We start from the raw sequence: 27,021 nt of genomic DNA, 5'->3' as shown, positions 1-27,021 counted from the left end.
GTCCTCACACGGGTTCTGCCACGGTGAAAACAGTAAAAACGACCATCATTCTAAACCAATGCTTTCTTAACATCAATGTCCTTTTTTACCGGCTTGACCTGTTTTTCACTTCGATATCAATTTCACCATTCTTTACTTTACTGATTTACTAGAAAACATTTCTATAATTGATGGCAGAAATGTTAGTGTATACATCAAGACTGGTCTGTGTTGAATGGTTATTACGAGTGTAGAGAAAGGTGCTTTCCTAACCTTACTTTTCGTATATATCATCAAAGCACGGTCAGGGTGGCTTACCTTTCAAAAATGTCCATTACTCCCAATCTTTACCGTGTTTCTTTCTTTATTTATATATTTTCACGTACATTGCTCTATTAATGCCTCTGCGGTTTGCCAACGTGTTGTGCTATATCACCGATTTGTACGCGAGCCATGTAGTGATTACGCTAACTAAATCTATTTATCATTGGCAGTGAGTTTTGGTGATGATAATCATTCAGTTCAGGTATGTACAGGTATATACTAGTGGTTATCCGTTTATACATATCTGTTGTAAACGAATCTCGTAAAACAACTGTAAATACAGTTGAAATTGTCGTCATGCTAACTTGCCATTTCCCAATAGGTGCACAAAGATGACCGACTAGTCCAACATTGTACAAGTTCATGCTACATTACCTGATGGGTACAAAATATAATATAATATATCTATTTTATATAGATTATCATTTATAAATTGATGAAGCCCTTTGAAAATCGGACCAAGTTCCACTATGAAATTATTTGTTTTCATAGTTAAACCACGGACTTGTATACACATATATATGTGTGTATATAAGTCCGTGGTTAAACATATAACTAAATACAATCGTTTCCAGAATTTTTACTTACACACCAGATAGGTCCATACTTACTAAAACAAAGACAGAATCCCCCCTCCCTCAAGGCTGTGTCGTTTTACCAAGAGCGATTTTCTGCAAAAGTATTCTTATACTATAAATATCTTGTTATCAATTTATGGGAAACTTCAGCTGGCCAAGGGGAGGCAAATCAAATTCAGAGTTAGCAGTTCTCGATTAGAATTGATGAATATACTGACCTCGGGGTCAAACATAGATGTGGTTAATTAGGAGGGATCTCGGACAATACTCCGGGGTTACAATAGGAGTCTGCAATGGGAAGACTAGCTAGAAAGTTAGTCAGAGCGTGGTATATAGAAGGAGAGTCAAATTAAGAATAAGCTCGAGACTTACGGTCGGAAGGGATGCTTGAACAGAATGCGTTTTAGTGTCAAGTTATAAACAAAAATGGAGTTGTTAATAGCCCAGTGGTAGATTTACATGAGAGAAAAAAATCAATGAATATAAAAATGGTTTAAAATTCAACAAGTGCTTAATTGTTTTGTAAATAAAGTTGTTTGAAAGGATCGATCAAACGTTCCTCCATCAAGCTATATAAATGTGTTGTTCAATATTAATATATTGAAATAAATGGTGGGACGGAAAATTAGCTCTAAGCAAAAAATGATGAAATACCAAGTATCCTCGTTCATTAAACAATAGTTTGTGTCTTTAAAGAAAAATATAGTACTGGCCGACAAATGTTTTATGCAAATAAGGAGACACCCTCAAATCATTCGAGTATTTTCTGCATTTTACCTATATACCTGTGTTACCTGCATTTTTCGAATAGGTAAGTTTCAGAACGAGGCTCAGGTGTTACGGCCTTCACCTGAAAAAGAAGAGTCACTGCTGAAGTATTTCAGGCGGACATCGACCGCTCAAAGACGCGTAGGTAAGATTTTGTTTATATTTTGATTACGCTCCACAAAATAATTCATACCGTACTCTAAGCAATCGAACGCTCTAATTATATTTTACGAAATCGGCATTCTATTCTAAAATACACCTGTGATTCGCACCTGTCCCTACCTTGTTTTCAAATAGATGAAAATGGCCGCCATATTTTGGTCTCGATGGTACACGGTTGGTGTTATTGTATTGTAATCAGTAGATTTAATTTATCGTTTAGGCAATCTTCTTGAGCAGAAATTCTCGCCTAAATATTAAATGCAGTGTCATAGTGATTTCCACACACTGACTCGTAAATTATGCTTGTTAAACCAGCATTGTTGGGTATTACTCATCTTCAACTTACTTCCGGTAGTTCTATAATGATTACACATACCTGGTACTCCTTTCAAAAACGTTCATACGCACTTAAATACAAGTTTATAGTATTTATAAAAAACATACTTTAATGTTTTACATTGCAATGACAATATAAAGATTGTATTTGAATCGATCAAAAAGTTTATTCCTTACTTGTGTAATCTGCAGTTGATTGAAATTGAGAAGTGTGAGGGTTTCATTATTTAACTAGTTTTATGTGTACGAGTCTTTTATTTAAAGCACTGTTTAATTCACAATACATTTAAAAGTTTCAGTTATATAGTAAGTGAATTTTGGGACTCGCACTGTTCCTGTGGGACTCGGCCAAATATTGGGAAATCACTATCTCAATAATGGGATTCCTCAAAATATTAAAAGCGGTGTTCTGGGTTCAGCAGAAAAAATTCTGTAAAAAATAACAGTAGTAATTGTATGATGGGGAGATTTGCATAACAATGTACGGGTAATGTAAATTAAAAAGCTAGCACTGGGTAGTACATGAAAGAAATATTCTGCTTCCCCAATCCCACTTATCCACCACCTAAGTGTTAAATTCTTTACAACTCAAAAAGTTAAAAGTTTAAATTTGAATACTATTTATGTTTCAGATGTTTATAATATGATAAGGTTCCTATTACTGGGGGCTGCTCTACTTGGAGTAGGGTATGCCCAGAGTCGTCAGACAGTCATAGATAACCAAGTTGGGTACAAACAGGAAAGAGCTCCGTAAGTATTCCAGATAATATGTTAAAGAATAAGGAAATCAACTGAGAATGTCTGAAAAATTTTGTGTGTTGTGTAATTTTTAGGAGAAATAATTACTTACATTTCACATTCTTCCTTTGCAGGACTTATTTGGTGATTGCACCTAAAAGAGTTCGGCCGAATCAAGTTGTACAAATTTTTGTGACAATTTTGAAACTAGAATACTCCAGAATAGAAGTACGGGTGTCTATTACACATAAAAATGTTGAATATGCTGGGGCTAAGCTGACATTTGACCAGATTGGCAGTCGTACCATGCAGTTACATGTAAGTTTTCTTTGTTATGAAAAAAAGTTTATATATATCTTTGTAGTTTATTCTTAAAATCAAAGACTGAAAAAAATTTGAATTTTATTATGATCAGACAAGAACAATTTTGTAGTGGAATGGTGAACAAGAAAGACAAGTCTCATATTGTAGACATTAATGGATTTGTTCAGGTATAAAAAGATGAAATCACTAGACTGAAATCCTAAGTCTACAGAGGGGAAAGAAAAAACAAGTCTGATTATCAAGTTTTTGTTGTCACAGTTGTTTTTTTTTTTTTCTTTTGTAATTTAAAAGACGAATGATATTGTAGTGAAAACTGGGGGGAATTATCTCCCCTGTTTGTAACTTTGATGCAGTGTGACATGGACACAACAAGATCTTTTAGAGCTCCTGTGACAGTTTTGTGCAAATCCTCATGACAGCACTCTCTTGACTTCTAACTGCATAAGGACATGGACATAATTCTCAAACAGGAGTAATTTCACTGTACCACCTATTGGTTAGGAGCCGAGAGCTACTCTAAAGTATCCAGTGTGAAATATACACTGAAATCCTCTATAATAGGCATCATTCCTGAGCCATGTGGAGTATTAAGATAAGAATTCTTTTGCTTTTAAGATGACATAAGCACCTTATTCTAATGAATAAACAAATATATAACCATTTCAAAGACAAATAGGTTAGCTGAACATTTTTTATGTTTACACATCAGATTAACAATTGGTTTGAAATTACATTTTACAGATGCCTCAGAATTCTCAGACTGGGGATTACAAACTACGAGTGGAGGGAACTATTGACGGAGGAAGCAGTGGAAATGTGTTTGAAAACGAAACATCTATAGAATTCCACCCTAAGCAGGCCTCCCTGTTTATACAACTGAGCAAGCCCATCTTCAGGCAGGGCCAGAAAGGTATAGTATATACATGCAAGGATAAAACGAATTGTTATTAAAAAAAAGTCTTCCAGAAGTTTTGTAATTTTTTAAGTTGTAGATTCCAAAATCAATTATTACCAATGATATAAGGCAATTTGAATATTGCTAAAATACAAGATGATATCTTGAATACACCATATGCAATATATTGATTGAAATAATCCAGGTTTTAGCTGATAGTAATTTTTGAAAATATTGATATTTGACAATTTACATCAAGCAATATTTCCAAGATAATATCTTTAATGCATTGTAAGCAGCAATGACAACACGATGATAAAAGATTTATATATTGGATTGTTAATCATATTTTTCTTGTCGTCAAAATGAATTGACAACTGTGAGTGAATTTTTGTGTTTGTATTTTTCTTAGTTTACTTTCGAGTGGTGCCTATACTTCCCAACTTGATGCCCAAATATGGAAGTATGACAATTTATGTCAATGTAAGTAATGTAGTTCATCGAAAATTTCCATCGAAAAAGATTGAAATTTCACAGAAATCTGAATCTTAAGTATTACAACTTAAATTGACATTATAATTTTCAGATAGAAATATTTTGAAAGTATGAGTTTTAGCCATAATCAAAGATAACTGTATTCAGATTTGATTGAGACCACTTACAACATTGAAAAACATTTAAACTTTCCTTGTGTAATTGATTTCAGGATCCAACAGGATTCCCAGTACGTAGATGGCTGGCTGTACAGACCAATGCAGGAGGTCAGTTACTTCACTTTGTTTTTGTAAAAGTATACGTACATAAGTATGACTTGAAAAAAAGGATTTTCATTTCATTCCTATGGCCTAATTCTGTGGAACCAGATTACACATGATGGTGATGTACGTGTCATCATATGGCTCAGTGGTTATAGGCTTGTCTAAGGTGACCAGGGTTTGATTTCTCAATTAGATTTGAAAATGTGTCAGCCAGGTTCACTTCATAATAATAGGGGTTTCCCTAGGTACTCCGGTATATTCTCATGTTAACGCCTTCAAGGTCTTTCTCCCGGGCTAAGAAATTGATTCCTGTATCAAGCTGATGTCTGGTATTATAGTTTATGGAGTTAGAAATAAATTAAATGTAAGACGTACATGCTTTTTTGATACAAAAAAAATATCTTTAAAGTTCAAAATCTACCTGAAAATGAATTAAAAATCATGTTCATTAATATAAGTTTAAGTGCCAAACATTTCTACCAGATTTAAGCTTTAATTCTGGGATCAGTCACAATTTTTTTTACACAATTTTAGACAAAATATACAGAATTGATCAAAACTTAATTTACTTTTGAATAAAAAATAGTATAGAGATTATTGTTTAGTAGTGAACTTTTCCATTCATATCTAAATGGCCTTAAAATTTTAGTGACATATTATTTTTTTCTTATATACCGTATATTAAAATAAAGATAGAAAATTTATATGCAAGTCCTGTTTGATTTCCAGCATTTTCTCAAATTTCATGTTGTGTTCTCACCTTACAGGTATTTTAAGTCAGAGCTTTCAATTGTCTGATCAACCTAACTATGGAAACTGGTCTATACAAGTCGATGCTTTTGTAAGTATGCAAGATAAGTGTTATTGGGACTAAGCTAGATACAGAGTATTGAAATATTCTAAAAATTTCCTATTTATAGTTTTTGTAGGTCATGCTTGATAGATGGAGTACTGTATTTATTTAGTATATTATCAAAAAATGGTTACAAATGATGGAAAATTCCGTCAGAATTGAGATTTATTATCTATGTGGAAGTCTTATGTAGGGGAGGTAACCCTGTAATATAGTGTACCAGCTGTAATATGATTTCTCTAATTTCTTTCCCCTTCGCTCTTTAAATGTAGGTTTTGATGCACAGTAATCATTAGTGGGAATTATATTTTTGTAATGTAGATGACTTTTATTTAAATAGGTAACACAGTTAACAGCTCTTAACCCGGTTAACTCACAGTTATCTCAAAATAAATATGATTCAATGTGAAAATTTATCAGCGTTTAGCCTTCATTTTAGGCCATATTTACTCCTTATAAGTTTATCTTTAGACTGATAAAAGGAAAAATATGCTTTTGAATGTATAAATTTGTAATACTTTGTACTAGGCAATGAGTATTTCACATAGATTTGTGTGAGATAACTAGCAAGGATAAGAATAAGGGGTAAAGATTTCTTATGGTTAGTTGTGATGATAAATAGAAGAACTGATTTTGTGATTTTCCATAAGTTACCTGTAGAACATTCTGATGTTTTCAACTATCATTCTTACTGATTCTGTTTTTACTTTTCTTTACAGGGTTATGTGTATTACAAGCATTTCCTTGTAGAAGAATATTGTAAGTTTTTAAAGTTAATTAATCACTAATTAGATTACAATTTGCATATATTTCCCCATCAATGGTGACTGTCATTTTCAATGAAAGTTTTTCTACAATCACTCCAAACATGAATGTTTTTTTTCTCCCTTTGATATTTTGTCATTATATGTAGTGATTTGAAAGTAACTTAATCATGTGATGTGGGAAGTATCTTATTAATTTCAAGTGACATATCTCTAGCGATAGGTGATATATTTTGTGACAACGATGTGAGATATCTAGTGATAGGTGACAGATCTTGTGAGATATCCCAGGTGACAGGTGAGATATCATGAGTGACAGGTGAGATATCACGAGTGACAGGTGAGATATCTTGAGGCATATAGGTGAAATATTTCTAGTGATAGGTGACATATCTATATATACACATATAGTGACAGTGGGGATACTGATAGTGACGGATGAGAAATCTCTAATGAAAGGTGTGAAATTTCCAGATATCAATAGTGACAGGTGAGATATCAATAGTGACAGGTGAGATATAATAGTGTTAGGTCAGATACCGTAAGTGATTAGTGAGATACCTTTAATGACAGGTGTGATATCAATAGTGACAGGTGAGATATCAATAGTGACAGATGAGATATAATAGTGTTAGGTCAGATACCGTATGTGATTAGTGAGATACCTTTAATGACAGGTGAGATATCAATAGTGACAGGTGAGATATCAATAGTGACAAAATAGTGACAGATGAGATATAATAGTGTTAGGTCAAATACCATAAGTGATTGGCGAGATACCTTTAATGACAGGTGTGATGTATCTTGTGAATGGTGAAATATCTACTATTATGTAGTTTAGTATCAATTATTTCTTCTAAAGAATTCCCAAAGATGCTCATGTGCTAAATGGAAATCTTTTGTTTCATTGTCTAGGGGACCCAAGATTTGATGTCAATGTGACTGTCCGTCCTTATATCATGGACAATGTGGATTCTGTTGGTGGTGTCATCAACGCAAAGTAATTACCCTTTAATGTATCACACCTACAAATAATTGTCTTCAATTTGATAATTATATAATTATCTAATTATGAAATTGAATTTAATTGAAATTTAATTTAATTATTTTATTTTCTAATTATGAAATACAAATTAATATAAAAAAAATATAAAATATAAAAGGGATGAATGTAACCAAAATAAAAACCAAACATTCTATTGTCAATATTTTTCATAAATGTAGATCAATATACATATATATATAATGATAAGTAAATGAATCATTTAATGATACAAACAGTATGACAACTGGTAAGCCTGTGGAAGGAAACGCCTCTGTGTTGCTGACAGTGATACCCCCTCCAGACCTTCGCTATGAGAATACTGATGTAACCAACACCAATCCTGCCCTGTACACCCCTATTACCATGACAGAAGTGTACGACTACGTAAGTGGCCTAGAAATCACTTTCTTCTGGTTTATATATGATTTACGATGTCCATCCTCAAGAAACTTTCATACTTCAAACATTTTTATCGAAGATCACATATATAATTATGCTACCTCTATGACAATATTCTACAGTGTCTTTCCTTTCATGCTTCCACTAGCTTCCAATTTTTGTATTATTAATTATTAGATCCATACAGTAGTTTTCGCTCTGGCCTGTACACCAAATTTTCAACAATTTGAACAGCAAATTGTCAAGACTGGGATTACTGTTATCAGAATATGAAAATATCTTGCCCTGTTTGGTGTCTCTAGATTTTAAGTAGCTAACGAAAGAAATCTGCTATGCCATAACACATAGGCCTTGTAAACCATGTACTGTCCCTAATACCTAGTAACAATGGCCTTGTAAACCATGTACTGTCCCTAATACCTAGTAACAATGGCCTTGTAAACCATGTACTGTCCCTAATACCTATTAACAATGGCCTTGTAAACCATGTACTTTCCCTAATACCTAGTAACATAGGCCTTGTAAACCATGTACTGTCCCTAATACCTAGTAACATAGGCCTTGTAAACCATGTACTTTCCCTAATACCTAGTAACATAGGCCTTGTAAATCATGTACTGTCCCTAATACCTAGTAACAATGGCCTTGTAAACCATGTACTGTCCCTAATACCTAGTAACAATGGCCTTGTAAACCATGTACTGTTCCTAATACCTAGTAACAATGGCCTTGTAAACCATGTACTGTCCCTAATACCTAGTAACAATGGCCTTGTAAACCATGTACTGTCCCTAATATCTAGTAACATAGGCCTTGTAAACCATGTACTGTCCCTAATACCTAGTAACAATGGCCTTGTAAACCATGTACTGTCCCTAATACCTAGTAACATAGGCCTTGTAAACCATGCACTGTCTCTAATACCTAGTAACAATGGCCTTGTAAACCATGTACTGTCCCTAATACCTAGTAACAATGGCCTTGTAAACCATGTACTGTCCCTAATACCTTGTAACACTTTCATTATGTCATTACTGCCCATGAAGCTCAAGCTACACCATTGTCACCTTTACCGTTTTGTAGAGTATTTAAGTGTGGCATTTTTGACTAGAGGAAATGTGTTGACTGTAAAGTCACCTGTTTAGTCTTTTCTTTTCAGGTTAAAGGTCCAATTGCATTCAACTTTAAGATGTCGGAGATATTACAGCGAGTACATCGGTACTGGCCACAATATATCGGCTGGCCAGGATTGACTGATTTTGAGCTCCAGTTCAACGCCTCTGTATATGATTGGTTCTTCAGTATGACCAAACAAGGTTATGCCAGTACGACTATCTTCAGCTCGCGCACACGACTTCAGTGGGTTGGTGACCATGTTCGCACATTCAAACCTGAAACTACAATGACTGTACAGGTAGGAAAGTCAGCTGGTCCTACTGTAAAGATAAAGTAGTACCGTATATCAATCAAGAGTATAATTATATCAAGTTTTTAAAGCATGTTGTTTTGTATCACTGTTTTTATTTTTTTTTTTTTTTTCTGTATCGAAATTGAAATGTTACAAAAAATTTGTTAAGTCTCAAATTACCAGTCATTGTCCATAGATTTTTTTTTTCCCGTTTCAGAATATTTTCTTGTCATGATTTTACCAACAAATGAAATAAGGCAACATGCTTAGCTTTAGAAAGTTCTCTCCTTGTTATTATAAACAAAGTTACACATCAGAGTAGATGAAATAGAGAACTGAACAACATTCTCAGAAGATCTCTTCAGAATGTTGTCAAGTTCGCTATTTCGTCCACATTGTTACTTTCTGGACTAAATTCTTTATTTCCCAAGAATTCAATTCTACAAGAGCATACCATCTTTACTGATTTGCATATATCGGGTCATTGGATCTTTTTTCTGTTATAAGATATACACATCAATTAGATAATGGATACAGTGATAAGTAGTATATAACACAACCAGTTATAGTGCTTAATGATAGCACTTGATGATTATGACAAAAATCAGTCTGAAAGTCCTATTGAATGAAATGCACAACAGACAAATTGTCCATACATACTTGCCCTCCCATGCTGAATCTATACAGATCACAAGCAGAGAAAATCTCGACACAAGAATGTATGGAGAGACATTTATTTAAAACAGATGTCTAGTATCAGTAAAAATAATGCTTAGTAATCAACTTTAACACAACTTTTGTGTAAGTGCATGTAATAATGAAGTTGGAATAAATTTTGTTGAATGTTCTATATTTTTATTAGGTAGCTGTTATGAAGTATGATGGCACGCCAGTGTCATCCTCCAAATATGTCCGTCTTATTCTGGAGCCGCGCTACAGTGGCACAGGAGGAGGTGCACCCATTACGGGAGGTGCACAATACATGAAGACACCTGTCAAAGGAATTGTGCAGTTCTCTATCCCAATTGATAAACAGATTGCTTCACTCAAGATAACGGTCAGTTAAAATCAAGCTACATTTAGATAAAATCACATATAGTTGTACTTGTAATCTTGTACTCGTATAACTTGATGACATTGTTTTATTTGAAACATTTCATCAGTCCATGACTAATCTTACACAAATCATTCAAACTCACTTGAATTGAATGCTAAGTAATCTTGTAGTATTTCCTTGGTCCTGCAAGATCTAGATGACAAGGTTTAAATGTATTTAGTCATTATAAGAGGTTGTTTGATGCCAGCCAATCCAACACCAATCCTTACCAAGTGTGTTGTTTTAAATTTTGGAACTGCGGCTGTTTTAATTTCTTCAGCTTGAATTCCAGGACCAGTATGATATTTGCTTTCTTATAATTTCAGGCCCAGTATGATGGTGACCCATCTACCGATATCCAACTCATGGCAACCAAATTCTACTCTCCAAGCAACAGTTACATCACTGTGTCAACATCCACCAGTTCTCCAAAGATCAATGAATATATGATTTTCCATGTGAAGACCAGCAACTACATACCTAGAATATATTATCAGGTAGATATTTCCAGATCTAACCATACATAGGACATATCAACATATATAAAGTTTCAATACGCTTCATGTGGAAATGTTTACTTGCTCTTTATTCTAATGTGCTGTAAATATTCTATCAAGATTTTTACTTGCTATCTGTTGTTATGCTATACAAAGTCTGTTGACATGTTTAACTGTTTAATCTGCTGTTTTGTCTAGATCGTCGCTGGAAGTAATATCATTGTGGGCGAAGAATTAGAGATGAAATCCCGCAGGAAGACCTTCTCCATTGCTCTGTCAAAGGAAATGGTACCGACAGCTCGTATTGTTGTATACTATGTATCTGGACAGCCAGAGGAGATCGTCATTGACACACTTACGTTTTCTATTGATGGAATGAAATCCAACCAGGTAAAAACACTTTTTAATTGATTCATGGGGTTTTGTCAGAATATCATAGCCTCAGTCATGTGTCCAGTTGTTAAAACATGACGTAGACATTCAAAGAAAATATGTAGTTTAAAATCTGGTCTGAAATATCATCATTGGAATGTATCAGATTTGTCAGACCACCATCTGCTAATTCTGTGGTTTGTCCATCCATTCGTCAATTGTGAGAGGACCATAAAGGGCCAGGGCCATGGCTCTCTTGTTATTGTATGTGAAGGCGTGTTATAGCCGCCTTAATTTATATTTATTATAGCCAAAATAAAACATGGATATAACTTATGTGTGCAACAAAAAGCTGAGGTAACCAATAGCACATATGTGACTAGGAAAGCACATGAACGGTCATATTTCCTGTAATTTTACTGAATTAATGTATTGTATTTCCAAGTACATTATTCATGAAATAAAACTTTTCTGCTCATTTCATAACATAGATTGCAGCAAAGAAATGTCAACATACTGATATTATAAGCAACACACAGTCAAAAATAATCCTTTTATCTAAACACTTCAGGTAGCAACCAAAAAAACATTTAATTGATTATGAAAAGAGTTAGACAGTAAGAAACCCTTTTAATTTTTGGGGTCAAAGGTCAAGGTCACACAGTTACTAGGTGCAAGTGAAAATGTTTGTATGATGCACTTCTCTATCTAGATAGTACAGAATCAGAGATGCAATATAGATTATTTTTTCTATGCAGTTATTATAAATACCTGTTTTTGCTGTACAGGTTGGAGCCAAGATAAACCGAGGAAAGGACTTTACTAGAGATACTGTTGAAATCATGGCCACAGCTGATCCAGGCTCCTACCTAGCTTTTGCTGCTATGCCTAGTGATCTTTATGTGCGAGGAATTAATGATGGACTCACTGAGTATAATGTAAGTACGGAATCTATAACCATTCAACTAAGGTTGTACGCTGAAACTTGTGGTTAAAAGTTACCTCCATTGATTGTATGAATACATTATAAAAAGATTTTATACTGATAACTGTTTGTGATTGTGGAAGTAAAATGTGAGGGAAATTTGTGCAGTATATATGGTAACATATGACCCGAAAATTATTTTATTTTAAATGGAACAATGTTTAGAGCTAGGGCAGGTTTTATGTATTCAAACATCAGTACCAGGCAGATAGGAATCCCATATAATCAAGTGTAAATTTCACCAGCCCTCGTATGTCAGAGATTTGTTTTAAAGACAATTTTTATGTAGTTCATTAATTCTGTTCTTTATAGCTAGTGGATGAGTTGAACAGTTATGACGCCCCTGCCCGAGGCAGTTACCAGCATCTTTGGCGACTCAGCGAGACAGAGTATGAGTACAAGTTCTTCCTGGCACAAGGTTATGGCATCGACAGCTTCACAACCTTCCGTGTATGTAGCACAAGCATAGGAACAGCAGATTCTCTCTAAAATACTAATGTCACCCTTACAAAGTTACCAGCCAAGGGTCAAAAGCTGGCTATGGATCAGTGCCCAGTGTTGAGTCTGTATCCAGATGTGGATCACATTCAACAACTGCTGCAAATTCATTATACAAAGTTGATTATATGCATGGGACCAATGGCATTTATGTGTTACAGACATTTGCTGATTTTTCATTCATAAATCAGATTTTTATTTTGTCTTATTAAAGTATATCAGGAGGCAAAAGTCAAATGTAGGACATAGTTTCAGTTTCTGTTTTATCCATGAACAGAGAAATTCCACCTATGATATATTATGATAAGCTGTTTGAGTTTTTTCCTTTTTTTGATTAATAAATTTTTTTGTATTAACTTTCAATTTTCATTGTTCACAAAAGAGAAAAATCCCACTTATGAAATATGTTGATCAAATGCTAGTTTTCTTTGTTTTTTGTATATTTTGATCAATGAATGCATTGTATTGACCTTGTAGGATTCTGGACTGCTGGCCCTTTCTGATGTTACCATCAACAGAGTTCCAAGTAAGTTCTGTGATATGATAGATTCCCAAACAGTTCATGTAATTGTATCCCTAGTAACCAAAGTAACCACGATAACTTTAATCTGAATATTTTATATGCCAAACGACTCAATACTTTAATGTTTAAGGAAATTTGGGAGATGACTTCTTCATGGCTAGAGAAATTAAGTCAAGATCTGAAAGACGAAATTACAGAAAACATCATCATAGTCATTTCAGTGAGATGATAGTCTGGGCAAGAATGTCTTAAATTCTGTTTTATAAGGTATCCAGATGAGGTGTAGCAATCATTGCAGTGAAACCTAAGTCAGGGCAGATCTGTAATTTATGCCTGTTTATCTGATGATCTAGTTAGGTTGTAAAATGAAGCTGGATGTATCTGATGCTGATTAGTAGGCCTGATATTTCTGTTGCTGTTTAACTTTATCTAATTTGAAAATGTGAGGTTGTGGGGTGTCATCGATGAAGCAGAAGACTCTTACTCTTCTGGAGCACCTGGTCTTATTCTCCTTTTGTTTTTCAGGAGTCTCCATATAAATCTTTCCTTTGTTTATATTTTGTCATTGATTGAAAAGAAATAATGAATTGTGAAAAAGTTTAAATTTTTCTGTACGAGGGACATCTTTTAGTTCTTGCTGGCTGCTACTTTGGATGATAATACATATGGATTCTTCTAAACAATGTTTCCAGATCAGTGTGAGTTGGAGCCTGACACCATTCCATGTTTTGATGGGACCTGTTACCACAAAAACAAGACCTGTGACAAGAACTTTGATTGCGTCACTGATTGGTCAGATGAGGAGAACTGTAAGTTATCAATCTCAGGACTATCAGATATACAGAATTAAACTGCCTTATATTTAAAACATGTGTTTGAAAGGTAGATGAAAGCAGAAACATTAAGTACTGCATGGTTATTTATAATTTGAAAATTGGATAATGCTTCATCTAAAATTTGATTGCATTACTTACAATGTGAAAAAAACCTAAATATAATTTTGGGTGAATGGAGGGGGGAAGGAGCCAAGCCCTCCTCTAGGTGAAACCAGTCAGCATACATAGCCCTAATGACGCTGTTCCCTTGGCAAAAACAAATGGCATATATGAATATATTATTTATATGTAAATCAAGCTCCGTTAACAGATGATGTCAGGTTGTGTTGTGATTGCACCTCCTTGTTCATAGATGAAATTTAAATACGATGTATCATTTATGAAGGATGTAGATTATTATATCTGTAACTCCAATGAGTACTCTTGTATTGTATCTGAGTGAGACTTGATATGATGGACAACTATCTGTTCCAGGTCCAAAAGAAGACCCACGTTACAACAACAAGACAACAAATATGATTAATCGTGTGAGCCGCGTGCTGAGATTTTACGAGGACAGTGGTTGGGCGTGGCAAGAATACTTCACAAAGTAATGCACACTTTCATATATGTGGATAGAAGAGTACTCAAGAAATAGACAGAAATAAAACCCCTCAAAAAAGAACTATTTTTACAGAATAGCTCTATACAGTTTGGAAATCTAATCATAAGATAATCATTGTGGCTTTGAAAATTGGAGTAAAGAAATAAGATTTTCATGTATATGTAGATTTGAAAGGTTTAAATCCTACATTTATTTCAGAAGAACAAATATTTTGATTTGGTAATTTAATACTTTATTTGTTCATGTTGTGTTGTAACAGTTACCGGTATTGTTTACCTTGACAGGCCTGATGGAGAGGTCGATTTCCGGGTCAACGTTCCTAAATACCCACTAGAATGGGTCATCAATGGAATTTCCATGAGTCGAAACCTTGGTCTAGGACTGATGCCGCAACCTCTGCGGGTAAGATACCCCTACAATTAGCCATTTCTTCAATATTAAATTAGCACTGCAATCAGTGAAACATTTTAGTGATGTCTTTTTATATACCAAAAATCATGCAAAAAATGATTAAATGCCTTTTTTCATATTAGGACTGTTAATGATAATGGGACTTGACATATTGAAAAAATATGAAAATTTATTTATGTAAAAGTTATTACCCTATATAATTTTGTGCTGCAAATATTTGTCATGGTTTTGCACCAGATAGGTAATTTTTCACAGTTCACCTTTAATAAGCCTTTTTTTAATCGCCCATTCAGAAATTTCCTTATGATTAATGAATAATTGATTTTAATCAAATGTTATTAAGTGTTTGACCTTTCCGTTTGACAATATTAAAACAACATCATGATCTGAAATTTAATTCCTATTCTCTAAAACTACAAGACCTATGGTCATTAAGTGTTTAAACATATGTATTTTGATGATTGCTACACCACCAATGTAACCTGTTTACCCATTTCATTCTGAAAACTCTGAAAGTCCAATGATTATTGATATGTACAAAATATTTTCTGGTTGTAACTAAATGTGAAATTTAGTGTAATTGCCATATCAGACAGGTTTATTTATTTGTCAGACTTATTTACCTAAACGATAAAATCTGAAGCACACACAGATAACCTGATTTAGTGTCGGTGCTGATATAACTGATATCTTGCCTTTACAGTACGATGCCACCCGCTACATGTACATAATCGTGGAATCAGCAACACACATTATCCGAGGAGAACAGATCGGTGTCAGAGTCACAGTGTTCAACTACTGGTATGCCTCCGACTTCATCGAGGTAAATTTAAAAAGTGGTTCTATAATCAAAATTAGATTTAAACACTGAATTTTCAATTATAGATTAATGTAATCAGCCTGTGATTTGAGAGAAATCGGTTAGGTAACCTTATTTGCATATATCTGGATTTAGGCTGTTAATTTGAAAAAAACTTGTTAATATTTCCACCCCTAGCATTTCTCAACCCTTTAGAAAACAAAAATAATAAAATGAAAAAGATTTTTAGCAGGAATTTTATGGAATTTGAATGACCTTTATAAACTTCTACTTTTTTTTATTTCGTTATTTCATGTTATGTGTATATATATTTGTATTATTAAGAGTTAATATTTTCAGGAAATTTAAAGAGTTGTTTACTTGAAGGTGCTTCTTTCTGACGGTAATATGTGAATTTTTCAGGTTCTGGTCACTATGGAAGGTTCTCCAGATTATGACTCTGTACTAGTAGGGGAGGAGGGCTTCGTAACATCTTATAGTCCTACACGACACAACGGTGACCACCAAACCATTGTCTTCGTAAGTTTTCTATTATCTAACTTTAACCTTAAGTAATTGTTTGTAGAATATCCTTGTCATGTGGATGTGAATTTTCTCTCTCATCTTGTCTCACTTTTTCTCTGTTTTTCTCTCTCGCCTTGTCTCACTTTTTCTCTGTTTTTCTCTCTCGCCTTGTCTCACTTTTTCTCTGTTTTTCTCTCTCGCCTTGTTTCACTTTTTCTCTGTTTTTCTATCTCATTCTTCCTTTATCTCTGGTTTTCTGTCGTTTTCTTTCCTTTTTTTCTCTCTCTCTTTCTGTGTCCTTTAACAAAATTTTCCTTCTTGTTTGTAGCTTGAACCTGGTGAGTCCAAAGACATCCTGATGCCCATCGTCCCCAACATGGTCCAGGGCAACTTCACCTTCACTGTCAGTGCCTGGTGCTTCCTGGAGCGGGACTCAGTGACAAAACAAATCTATGTTACAGTAAGTATTTATGTCAAGGATACCATAAAGATTCAACACCAGTGGTAGATGTCATCATGACGATAGTTTTACTACGTAAAAACAAAAACGTGACGTCAATGTTAGACTTGTGTCCATTTATTTATATTGAAATTGATGACGTTCAGTCTTTCAAATAGTTGATTTTTACACTAAATATAGACATGATTTGATAGGGTGATAGAATTATTGACACTGTTGTGCGTGTTTTACCAGGGTGATGGTGTTCTCAACTATTACCACACACCCTGCCTGATAGACATGATCACCTACGGCTCAATCATCATCCCAGATCTCAAGGTCAATGTGTCTGACCAGTTCATCACACCAGAACAGCGTTACCATAATTACGTTCCTGGTTCAGGTGTAGGCCACCTCAGCCTGTTTGGTAAGTAAAGTATTTCTCATTAACTCAAGACATTTGGGGATTGCAATTTCCCAGTTCATAGAGCCCTAGTCTTTACTACAAACGGTAAAGATCCGAGATATGTAGTTTGATGTTCCCTGTTTGGAGGTAGGTTGTGGAAGTTGAGTCCACAGACCTTCCTATGCCATTATGGTTGTTCTTGAAAAGAAATGTGACCTCATGTGGCAGGACTTCCTTCATTGAGGTAGCCATTGGCTACTGCTAGAGACCCTGTCCCAGAATGACACTTTCTATACACAGAGCGATTAACTTGGCACTCTCTGTGAAAAGCATTCTTGCAGTGTCATTCATGGAATTACAAATTTATCCTTATTGTTTGAGTACAAAAATGTTTGATGCATCCTTTCGAGAAAATGTGGATAATTGGAATAAAAATTTGTGTTGTTGATTAATAGGTGATGTTGTCACGCCTGGATTCTTCGTGGACTATCCTACAGCAGAAGATATCATGTACCGACCATATGGAGCAGGAGAAATGAATATGTTTAATTTTGCTTTCAATCTCATCACACTTAAATTCAAGAAAGCTAATCAACAGTTGCCTAATGACATCCTAAAGCGAACGCTGCACTACATGAACATAGGTTAGTATAGTGCTTCATGGAAAGCTCCTGACATCAGCTATTAATTGTTATCTCTGCTGTTTTGATTTTATGGGAGGCGGCATATAGCTGGTTCATATTGTCCCAAATCTATGTCCTGTTCTCAGAATCTCTCAACAGATTAAGTTCAAATTTACCAGTTAGTATCATAACACTAAGTTCTATTGTTACACCTCATCTCAGTATGGTTTTATAGTTTGCATATGTAAAGAACTGGGGCATTCAGAACTTAATACACATTGTTTTAGATTTTCATTGTAATAAAACGTGTAACTGTGGTTTTAAATCTACCTTCTGTTTTTATCTGTTGGTAGGTTTGCAAAGACAGCTGAGCTACATGAAAGAAGACGGATCCTTCAAGATGTTCCGAGACGACAACAGATCAAGCATTTGGTAGGTTTCTTTATAGAGAAAAATGTATTGTTCCAAGAGGAAGAAAAGAAAGTAGAACCAGAAAGACATTTACCAAAATATTTAATATAGAAAACAATATACAGAGGTCATTGAAGTATATGTCAAAGTTTAATTGAAATTTTTTTCAGTTTAAAAAAAAACTTAGATGTTTTTGCTTCTTGATATTTAAAATATGGCTCCTTTATTGTAATGTATAAAGCATATGACAAGTTATTTGTAAATGTGCCCTTTACATAATTAGAATGATATGGAATTTTCATGGTAAGACCAGAAAGCCTTGATAAAACAAGCAATTTAACGAAAGTGTTGCAATCTGTTCTTTAACTATACAGGCTAACTGCCTTTGTGGCCCAGACTCTTCATGAGGCGAGATTTGGTGAATGGGAGAAAGATCTTTTTATCAAGCTAGAACTCATCAACAAAATTGTGGTGTGGATCTGTGAGAAACAGAACAATGTGACAGGAGAATTCTACGATGATCAAGTTCCTGTGTATGATAGAAACTACGTAAGTGATAATTTGATGGAGCAGTCAGTTTGCTGTAATTTTGTCAGTTTTCACTCATTTATTACATGGTATTGAGTTATTTCCTATGAAATCCTTACATGTTGAACAATAAATAATTCTAACAAGAGAGGTGATCTTTTTTTCGTTTATTATAATCAACTTAATTTTATATTTACTTGTAATAATCAAACTTCTTTTTCTGTAGTTGTAATCAATGTTACATCTCTGCTTGTAATATCAAGTGTATGCAGTGATCAGTGTTGTTTGTGTGTTTGTAATGATAAAAAGGTTTTTACATTCAAATTGTTAGTCATAATCAATGTTGTGCTTGTAATATCAAGAGTTTGCAGTGATCAGTGTTGTTTAAATGTTTGTAATGGTAGAAGTTTTTCTTGTATCATGACTGTTGAATTTCCTTATTTCAGGCTTCCAGAAGTGAAATGATGGCAGCTAAACTGACAGGTCACCCAGTTCCTCTAACGGCATATGTTCTCATAGCGCTGTATAAGATAACAGATGTTTCACAGGTAACTCACCCAGTTTGTCTAAAGTTATCCAGTAAGCATTAATTTTGAAATTTATGATATGATTTCACTAGGTAAAATTAAGACATCAGGGTTGTTTTTGTGATCACTATAACTGTAACACACCTAGTCAACAAATACCATATATAGTTGATATAACTGCAGTCAGCACCTGACGACTGGTCCATGCAGGCATTGCACTTGCTCTGTAGAGTTGATAAACTCCTGTCAGAACCTGACGACTGGTCCATGTGGGCCTCAAACCCACCATCTGACATCACACTGACCAAATTCTTTGGTTGGATTCAGAATGGACAAAATCAATTTATGTTAAAAAAAATTTACACATTGGAATGACTGCTTTCAATATTCAGCATGAATTTTCCTTACACACTAATTGTTTGTTCCATATATGGTATTTTCCATGTTTGCAGTCCTGAAAAAGGTGGGAGCAAACAAATCACTGCAGTCTGTTAAAAACATTGACCTGATATCATTATAGTAGATATAAAATGTGATCTAGATATTTATGAACCAATGAATCTTCTTACTAATGGTTTTTTGGGCATTGTTAAAAAATCTGTACTGTGCTGAATGCTTCAGCTGTTGAATAAAACATGTTTTAACTCATACATTTATAATTATAGGAGGCACAAAGTTGTATAGAAAAGGCCAGACAGAGAGCTTCAGAGTACCTGTCTACAAGAACCTCGGAGATAGAAGCCAGCAATCAGATCTTCCATATGGCCATCACTGCTTATGCTCTTTCCCTCAGTCAGCAGAGGAGTCGAACTATATTTGATAAGCTGTGGGCAAAGCGAAGGAAAGGTTTGTTGATGAATAAGAATTTTAATATGTACTCTACCATACATTGATATTAAATGATGTGAAAGTTTCAGAATAAAGTTGTGGCATTGATAAAATTTCATCATGAATTTAAATACAAGCATGAAGAATACAAACAGGATTCAACATTGAAAACTGGTATGATTCAAGATGGGTTTATTTCTTTTAACCAAGTAATTCACTGCACTAAATGATAAATAACACACTGTTCCCACATTTTGTGTTTTTAGTATAATTATGACAGGTGAGTGTATATTGTAATCTTTGAAATCCTCATCATAAAAATACATTTCTCTGTGCAGCTGAAGAATTCTACTTTGCTGATGACGTTGTGCGTGAGAATCCATCTGATTTTGTGAACACTGTGCGCTACCTGTTGCCCAGATTAGAGTTGATGAATGATGCGCATGCTGTACAGAGTACGGCGTATGCTCTCATGGCACACATCAATCACTTTGGATCTTCATCTGGAGATTACAAAGTGCAGCGAGACTCTATGATGCGATGGCTGCAGACCATGCGCAACTATATTGGAGCTTTTTCTTCTTCACAGGTATATTGACATTCAATAATGACAATGATTCCAAATTTCTCTTACCTTCTTGTTGCTTTATTGATAAAGTCTTATATAACTTTATTGATAAAGTTGATAAAGTCCAGTATAACTTTATGGATAAAGTCTTGCATAACCTTGCATTACTTTAAAGATAAATACTTTGTTGATAAAGACTTGTATTACTTTATTGATAAAGCCTTGTATTTATTGATAAAGTCTTGTATTTATTGATAAAGTCTTGTATAACTTTATTGATAAAGTTGATAAAGTCCAGTATGACTTTATGGATAAAGTCTTACATAACCTTGCATTACTTTAAAGATAAATGCTTTGTTACTTTGTTGATAAAGACTTGTATAACTTTATTGATAAAGTCTTGTATTTATTGATAGTCTTGTATAACTTTATTGATAAAGTTGATAAAGTCCAGTATAACTTTATGGATAAAATCTTGTATTACTTTATTGATAAAGTCTTGTATTTTCACTAAGTAAACTCCTAGAATTTTTATTCTTTGTCCTCCTGTGATAAGTTTATGGAGCCTAAACATTACCTTCGTTCAGTTTAAAAGTTTGATGTTTATGTACAACAATACATTGAAAGTTGAAAATCTTCTTTTTCCATGAAAAGTGTGTGCGCTGACCTTGTCCTAATTTTCTACCCTGGTTTCTCACAGATGCAACTGGAACCATGAAACTGCAATATTAAGCTAAATATTCTCTAGCCCAGCCTCTTACAATATCCTCAGCCTATTTTTCTTATTCAGCTATTTGAATACAGAATGAGAAAGTAGTCTTGGAAAACAATTACCTGGGGCAATGAGATGGGTATTAGACAGCACATAAAGACAAATGTCAATAAAGTCTCAAACTTAGATGGAGTGTTATCACTGTATTGTGTTATTACAGGACACCCTGGCTGCTATGGAGTCTCTGTACGCCTTCACACAGGTCGACCCTAACAGGAATGTGTTTGACATGTTCATGGAGCTGGAATCCTCCGCCTCACCAGAGTGGAAATCCCTGATGATCATGTCCAAAACCAATTACACGGACCTACAGGAAGCTTTTGTACGTTTTTATTTATTTTTTTTTTCACATCTGCAAGTTTTGGAGAAAACGTCATGTTTTTTGCTTTATTATATTGAAGATAAAATGTGTGTGTGAACGTTTCAAGTACTGTAGTACTGAACAAAGTATTGATAGTATTGTACTGAAGTACTTCACCAATCGAATTCCTTAAATTTATGCAACAAGCTGTCTGATTGGCAGAGCCAAGTCTAGATCGATTGTGGGTGGAGCCAGGTGAAAAAATACTGTGCAGACATCGGCATTTTACAAACACTCGACTGTCGCGAGAGGTTAATTGGAAGAGTCCAAGTCACAGGTGGCTTCAGATCAGACCTAATTGGGTTGTCCCATTTGTTTCGTTCTACACCCAATGATACCTTGCTTTTCCATCGATGGTACAACGAGAAAACGAAAGTTACAGTACTATTTTACGACAAAATATATATCAACAGGTTAGATCACTGACCGAAAGTAACATCTTAACAGTGAATATAGTCATTCTGTACTAGTTTTATTTATTTATTTTTTTGAAAGGGGGGGGGGGGGGGGGGGGGGGGGGAGGGTGGGTATATAGATAAGCACATTATATGTAACAAAGAATTACAATTACCTGTCATATATGCCTAATTCATACTGCATTAAAAAATAAAGGAATTCTGTGTCCCATATATTTTTTATTTTATTTTTTATCTTTCCATCGAAAATTATACATATCCGCAACATGTGAAAAAACTGCTATGGAGTTTACTACTGCAAGTTCCAGAAATTCTGACACAAGTCGGGTATTTGCCCGAAGCCTCTGTCTCGTGACATTGAACATGTGTTTGACATGTTCATGGACGCCATATTCTTTCAGCATATTTTTTAAAATGCGCTCTCCCTGTCTATGGTGATGGAATCCACAATTATCCATCACAACCACATCGCCTTGTACAAAACCATATCGTTCGTATCGGACATAATTTCGTTGAAGTAAATTTTGCTACTGTTGCCGTCGTTTTTTTTCCAGCGATTACTTTAATTGTTATGTAACTGGTAGTGTACATTAACTCCGCCTACCGGAACAAATTGGGTGTCAGATAAACTATTCAGGTTGTCTAAAACCAATGTCGTTGTATGATTATTTGAATACTTCAATACAATAGTATCAATACTTTGTTCAATACTATAGTAAGTGTGTCGTTCACACCTTCCCTTCATCGGTAGTAAGCTAGATGTTGATCTATACAAAGTAGAAGGAAGTAAGGTTGGATCTCAAATTTTAATGTCCAGTTCTTGTCTTGCAGCTTCCTAAAGTATATGGACAGGTGAGAGTGACGGCCAGAGGTACAGGCAGAGCTCTGATACAGGTACATATAAAACTGATATACACAGATATTTGATGTCCTCATTCTGGTGGCTTTTTATAGAATGATAAACCCAGCAAACAGACAAATCTCACCAGTCTGAACTAAATTGTATCTCCTCCTAATAAATGGAAATTATGTACATGTGGGAATATTGTGATCTCCGCTCTATTTTTCAAGATGTTTTTTCTTGTGAAGTCCTGGTTATTCTTGGATTTTCTGCCCCACTTATATCTGCATTATACTTATTCCTAAGTAGTTCCTCTGTAGATTTGTAATCATTTTTAATAAGAAAATGAGCCATATTTTTGTACAACTGTGTGTTGATATTGATCATTGTTTGGGCCCAGGTGGATGTGAAGTGATGGCTAGGGTTTATGATTCCAATACAATGTAAAAATGCTCTTAGGAATCTGTTACATAATTATAAGCAAGCATGAGATAGCTCAACACCCGAGATGGATGGAATCAAACAAGATTTGTATAAGCATATGATTGTGTTACAAGTATTTATTTCTACATCAAGTATAGACGACTATTTTCTTTTACAGCTGACTACCACTGTGAATGTTGAGTATGCCTGGCAGATAAAAAACACAGTTGACAGTAAACAATTCTATCTACTGGATCTCGACTTCCTACAATTTACTGGAAGGAATTTCTCCACCATGGAAATGATGCCCTGTGTCAGGTACCTATTGGTTACCAGAGTTACCAAATTTGATTAAATATGAATATGTTTGTTTACGACTGTTGAGAAAAACTTACATATAAAAAGAATAATTTTTAGGGTCGTTAGTTTCAGATTAGGTTATAACATAATTTACGTTATAACAGAAATTGACATCATCATACTAATATGTATTGAATAATTGTTATTTTTAATCAGTATGGTTTTCTGTTTTATTTTCTGTTGGTTTTTTGTCAAGTGTTAATGCTTCAAAATGTGAAAATTTTGATTGGAAAAAAAATTTATTTATAAATGATACAGATTTTACATAAAATATATAAAGTAATTTCAAAATTATTGAAATCCATTATGTAATTTTATGGTAAATTTCAACAGCTGGATCTACACAGAGAAGTCCCTCACTTCTGGCCTAAGTGTCCTAGAAATTGATATACCATCTGGTTACGTGGTAATGAACGACACTTTACGAACCATGGTGTTGAACAAGACCGTGCGAAATCTTCAACGTGCCGAATTCTACAACAGAAAAGTTGTCTTCTACTTTGATTATGTAAGTTTGATATACCAAATTTAGATTTAAATCTGTGTGAATCAATTTCTTGTTAAACTGATATTGAAGTGATATTTACCAGATATTTGTCCAGTTTGTTTGAAATATATTCTGCTATATAATTGATTACATGTAAGTTACAATATATATATATATATATGTACGATTGAAGTGATAAATAAAACATCAATTAATTGTCAAATGTCTTCTTCAATTTAACTTTGTACCGTTTTTCTGTCCAATATTGTTGTGCTCATATTCACTAAAATTTACTGTCTGTGATATTAATAAAACTTAACTAACCTCCGTGTAACTGTTGAGTTTAAGTTTTATAAGTGCATTCTTTCTAGTCTTAATTAGTAAGAATATTGGTGAAATTTGTTACAGTTGGACCAGAGTAGATCGTGTGTGAGATTCAAGGCTCACCGGTGGTATCCAGTGGCTAACATGACTATCCAACACAAAATGCGGTTGTTTGACTACTACGAGCCAGGTAAGACATATTTATATCATAACCATGGTAACATTTTCCTCTTATAAATAAGATCCAATATATTTTTCAAATATTTTCTGCAAAATGTCAAAAACCACATTTTCAAAAAAAGCATCAACATTTTATTTGTCGTCTTGCTTCTTCCGAAACTGTCAAAAAAATTTATTTATGTTATTTGTTATCTTTTATCATTTGGGTTTTTTCTTCATTTTTTTTTTTTTTATCCTTTAATAGGTTTCCATAACACCACGATGTATACGACGTACAATTTGTTCAATCTCAACATCTGCTACGTTTGTGGATCCTACCAATGTCCGTACTGTCCGTTCTTCAATGTGGCGACTGTCCTGAAAGCAAGCTTTACCGTTATATCACTGATAATGGGCTTCTTCATCAAAAGATACATGCTGCGTGTAACATAACAACCCAGTCTTACTTTCCTGATATCTTGTGTGTTGACTTTCTAAATGAGTATTTTGTTGGTTAATTTTCAAAAAGGCTGTAATCAGCAATTAACAAAAAAAAAGATTCAAATCAGCAATAGACAGTGAAATGAAGGATCGCAATAGTGATTGTGCTGGGAGGGAGGTGGAACTTAATGTTTTTCAGAATATGTATAACAAGTAATATTTTCCCACTGAATTTTTTTTTGAATTTTGAAACCCTGTCGTTTTGCAACAAATATTTTTTAAAAGGAGTGATTACTAATTGATTGTGCCATTTAAAACTTGTTTAGTTGTTTATGCAATGTAAAAAGACCAATGTTAATAAGTATTTTGTTTAAAATAATCAACATTGTGAAGAATATTGTGCTGGTGATTTGAACCATTACTGATCATTGGATTGCTGTGCTACTGGACTGAAACGTCTTGAAACGACCTAGAATGTGGATTTGAAACTGAAATCAGTAAATATTACTTAAAAGTTTAATCAAATTACTATGTGATTTAACATATATAATTTTTTTTTCAAATTATTTTTGTTAGTTTCCAAGTTTCAAAAAACAAAATTTCAAGTTATAGTGCCTGTTAAAAGAAAATACGGTTCAGCCTGATCGCAGCATGTTCAAATGAGGATTGTATTTATCCTTTTTTTTCTTTGTGACAATGTTTTCTTTTCTGTTGATTCTGCATATCAGAATTTTGTATAAACAATTTTTGTACAATATGTAGATATTACCCAGGGGTGTAAATATTTTGTACAGTATGTAAATTAGATGTCACATATCAAACCATATTTTTATATCAAATCAAGAATGAGAGTATCTGCGAGATTGTTTATTCTTGTTCCTTAAACAAAACATTTCATTCCTGTAATTCATAGAAGTGGATTTCTCCAAAATGTATGTTTGATCTTTTGGGAGTGAAAATGGTCTTGAGCGTAACTGATGTGTAGTTGTATGAATGTATAACACAATATTTGGTGAATTGGAGAAAGATGACAGTATAAAACTAGAATATGGAGTATGAATACTATAAATTAATCTGAAGCAGACTGTGAAAACTACACCGGAGGTTTAGCTTCCATCTCTTCTCACTGGCTTTCTTGTACATTCTAACACAATCCATTTCTTTTAAGGATCCTGATAATATCAGATTTTTTAAGTTTATAAGCTGGAGTCTTCCATACTTTGACGTTTGATGTATGTTATTTTTCACATTTGAATGAGAGGCAGATCAAACATGTATATATGTGAGAGGCGAATTCATAAAAATTTAATTTACATGAAAATCATTCCAAGAAAAACATTCCAATCATTTTTTTTTCAATATTATGTTGAATTTCTGATACATTTCATAACAAGTGCTGGTATCTGTAATGGAGTTTGTAATGATGGATATTCATATCTACCAGAACCTGCTGTAATAGCAAGATCACAACGATCAAAGAAAATATTCTGGAAAAGAATTTTTTCTTTTATCAAGAAATCAATAATATTATTCCTTTGTAAGATTCTCACCATATGTATATAATTCCACTGACAATTACTTGACATATTTCATTTCTTTCAATTTCTTCATCCATTTTTTTTTCTTTTTT

General features: G+C 33.9%; 1 protein-coding gene across 1 annotated transcript; it reads left to right on the top strand.

Moving 5' to 3' along the window:
* The first annotated feature begins 2,790 nt into the window (after positions 1-2,790).
* LOC132549483 (CD109 antigen-like) lies at positions 2,791-25,642 on the top strand. Its single transcript, XM_060213422.1, has 35 exons — positions 2,791-2,897; positions 3,020-3,203; positions 3,951-4,119; positions 4,517-4,587; positions 4,811-4,865; positions 5,630-5,703; positions 6,435-6,474; positions 7,395-7,479; positions 7,761-7,908; positions 9,083-9,337; positions 10,194-10,388; positions 10,754-10,924; positions 11,123-11,314; positions 12,085-12,234; positions 12,594-12,731; positions 13,257-13,305; positions 13,995-14,111; positions 14,613-14,727; positions 15,027-15,144; positions 15,857-15,976; positions 16,376-16,492; positions 16,806-16,937; positions 17,172-17,343; positions 17,778-17,966; positions 18,299-18,377; positions 18,731-18,905; positions 19,331-19,432; positions 20,077-20,257; positions 20,578-20,828; positions 21,740-21,901; positions 23,188-23,250; positions 23,799-23,938; positions 24,314-24,488; positions 24,876-24,981; positions 25,216-25,642. The coding sequence occupies exons 1-35, from the start codon at positions 2,791-2,793 to the stop codon at positions 25,401-25,403; spliced, it is 4,785 nt and encodes a 1,594-aa protein (XP_060069405.1). The 3' UTR covers positions 25,404-25,642.
* Positions 25,643-27,021: the final 1,379 nt, after the last annotated feature.

This window comes from Ylistrum balloti, unplaced genomic scaffold, assembly GCF_031769215.1.
Source record: "Ylistrum balloti isolate Yb309-2 unplaced genomic scaffold, AGI_CSIRO_Ybal_v1 Utg370058, whole genome shotgun sequence".
Lineage (NCBI taxonomy): Eukaryota > Metazoa > Mollusca > Bivalvia > Pectinida > Pectinidae > Ylistrum > Ylistrum balloti.
This window is presented reverse-complemented; position numbering and strand designations above follow the sequence as displayed.

Coding starts and splice junctions, on each gene's coding strand:
- LOC132549483 (XM_060213422.1), top strand. CDS start 2,791: ATGATAAGGTTCCTATTACTGGGGGCTGCTCTACTTGGAGTAGGGTAT. Junction 5,704..6,434: donor CTATACAAGTCGATGCTTTT/GTAAGTATGCAA, acceptor TTTTCTTTACAG/GGTTATGTGTATTACAAGCA. Junction 17,967..18,298: donor GCTGCACTACATGAACATAG/GTTAGTATAGTG, acceptor ATCTGTTGGTAG/GTTTGCAAAGACAGCTGAGC.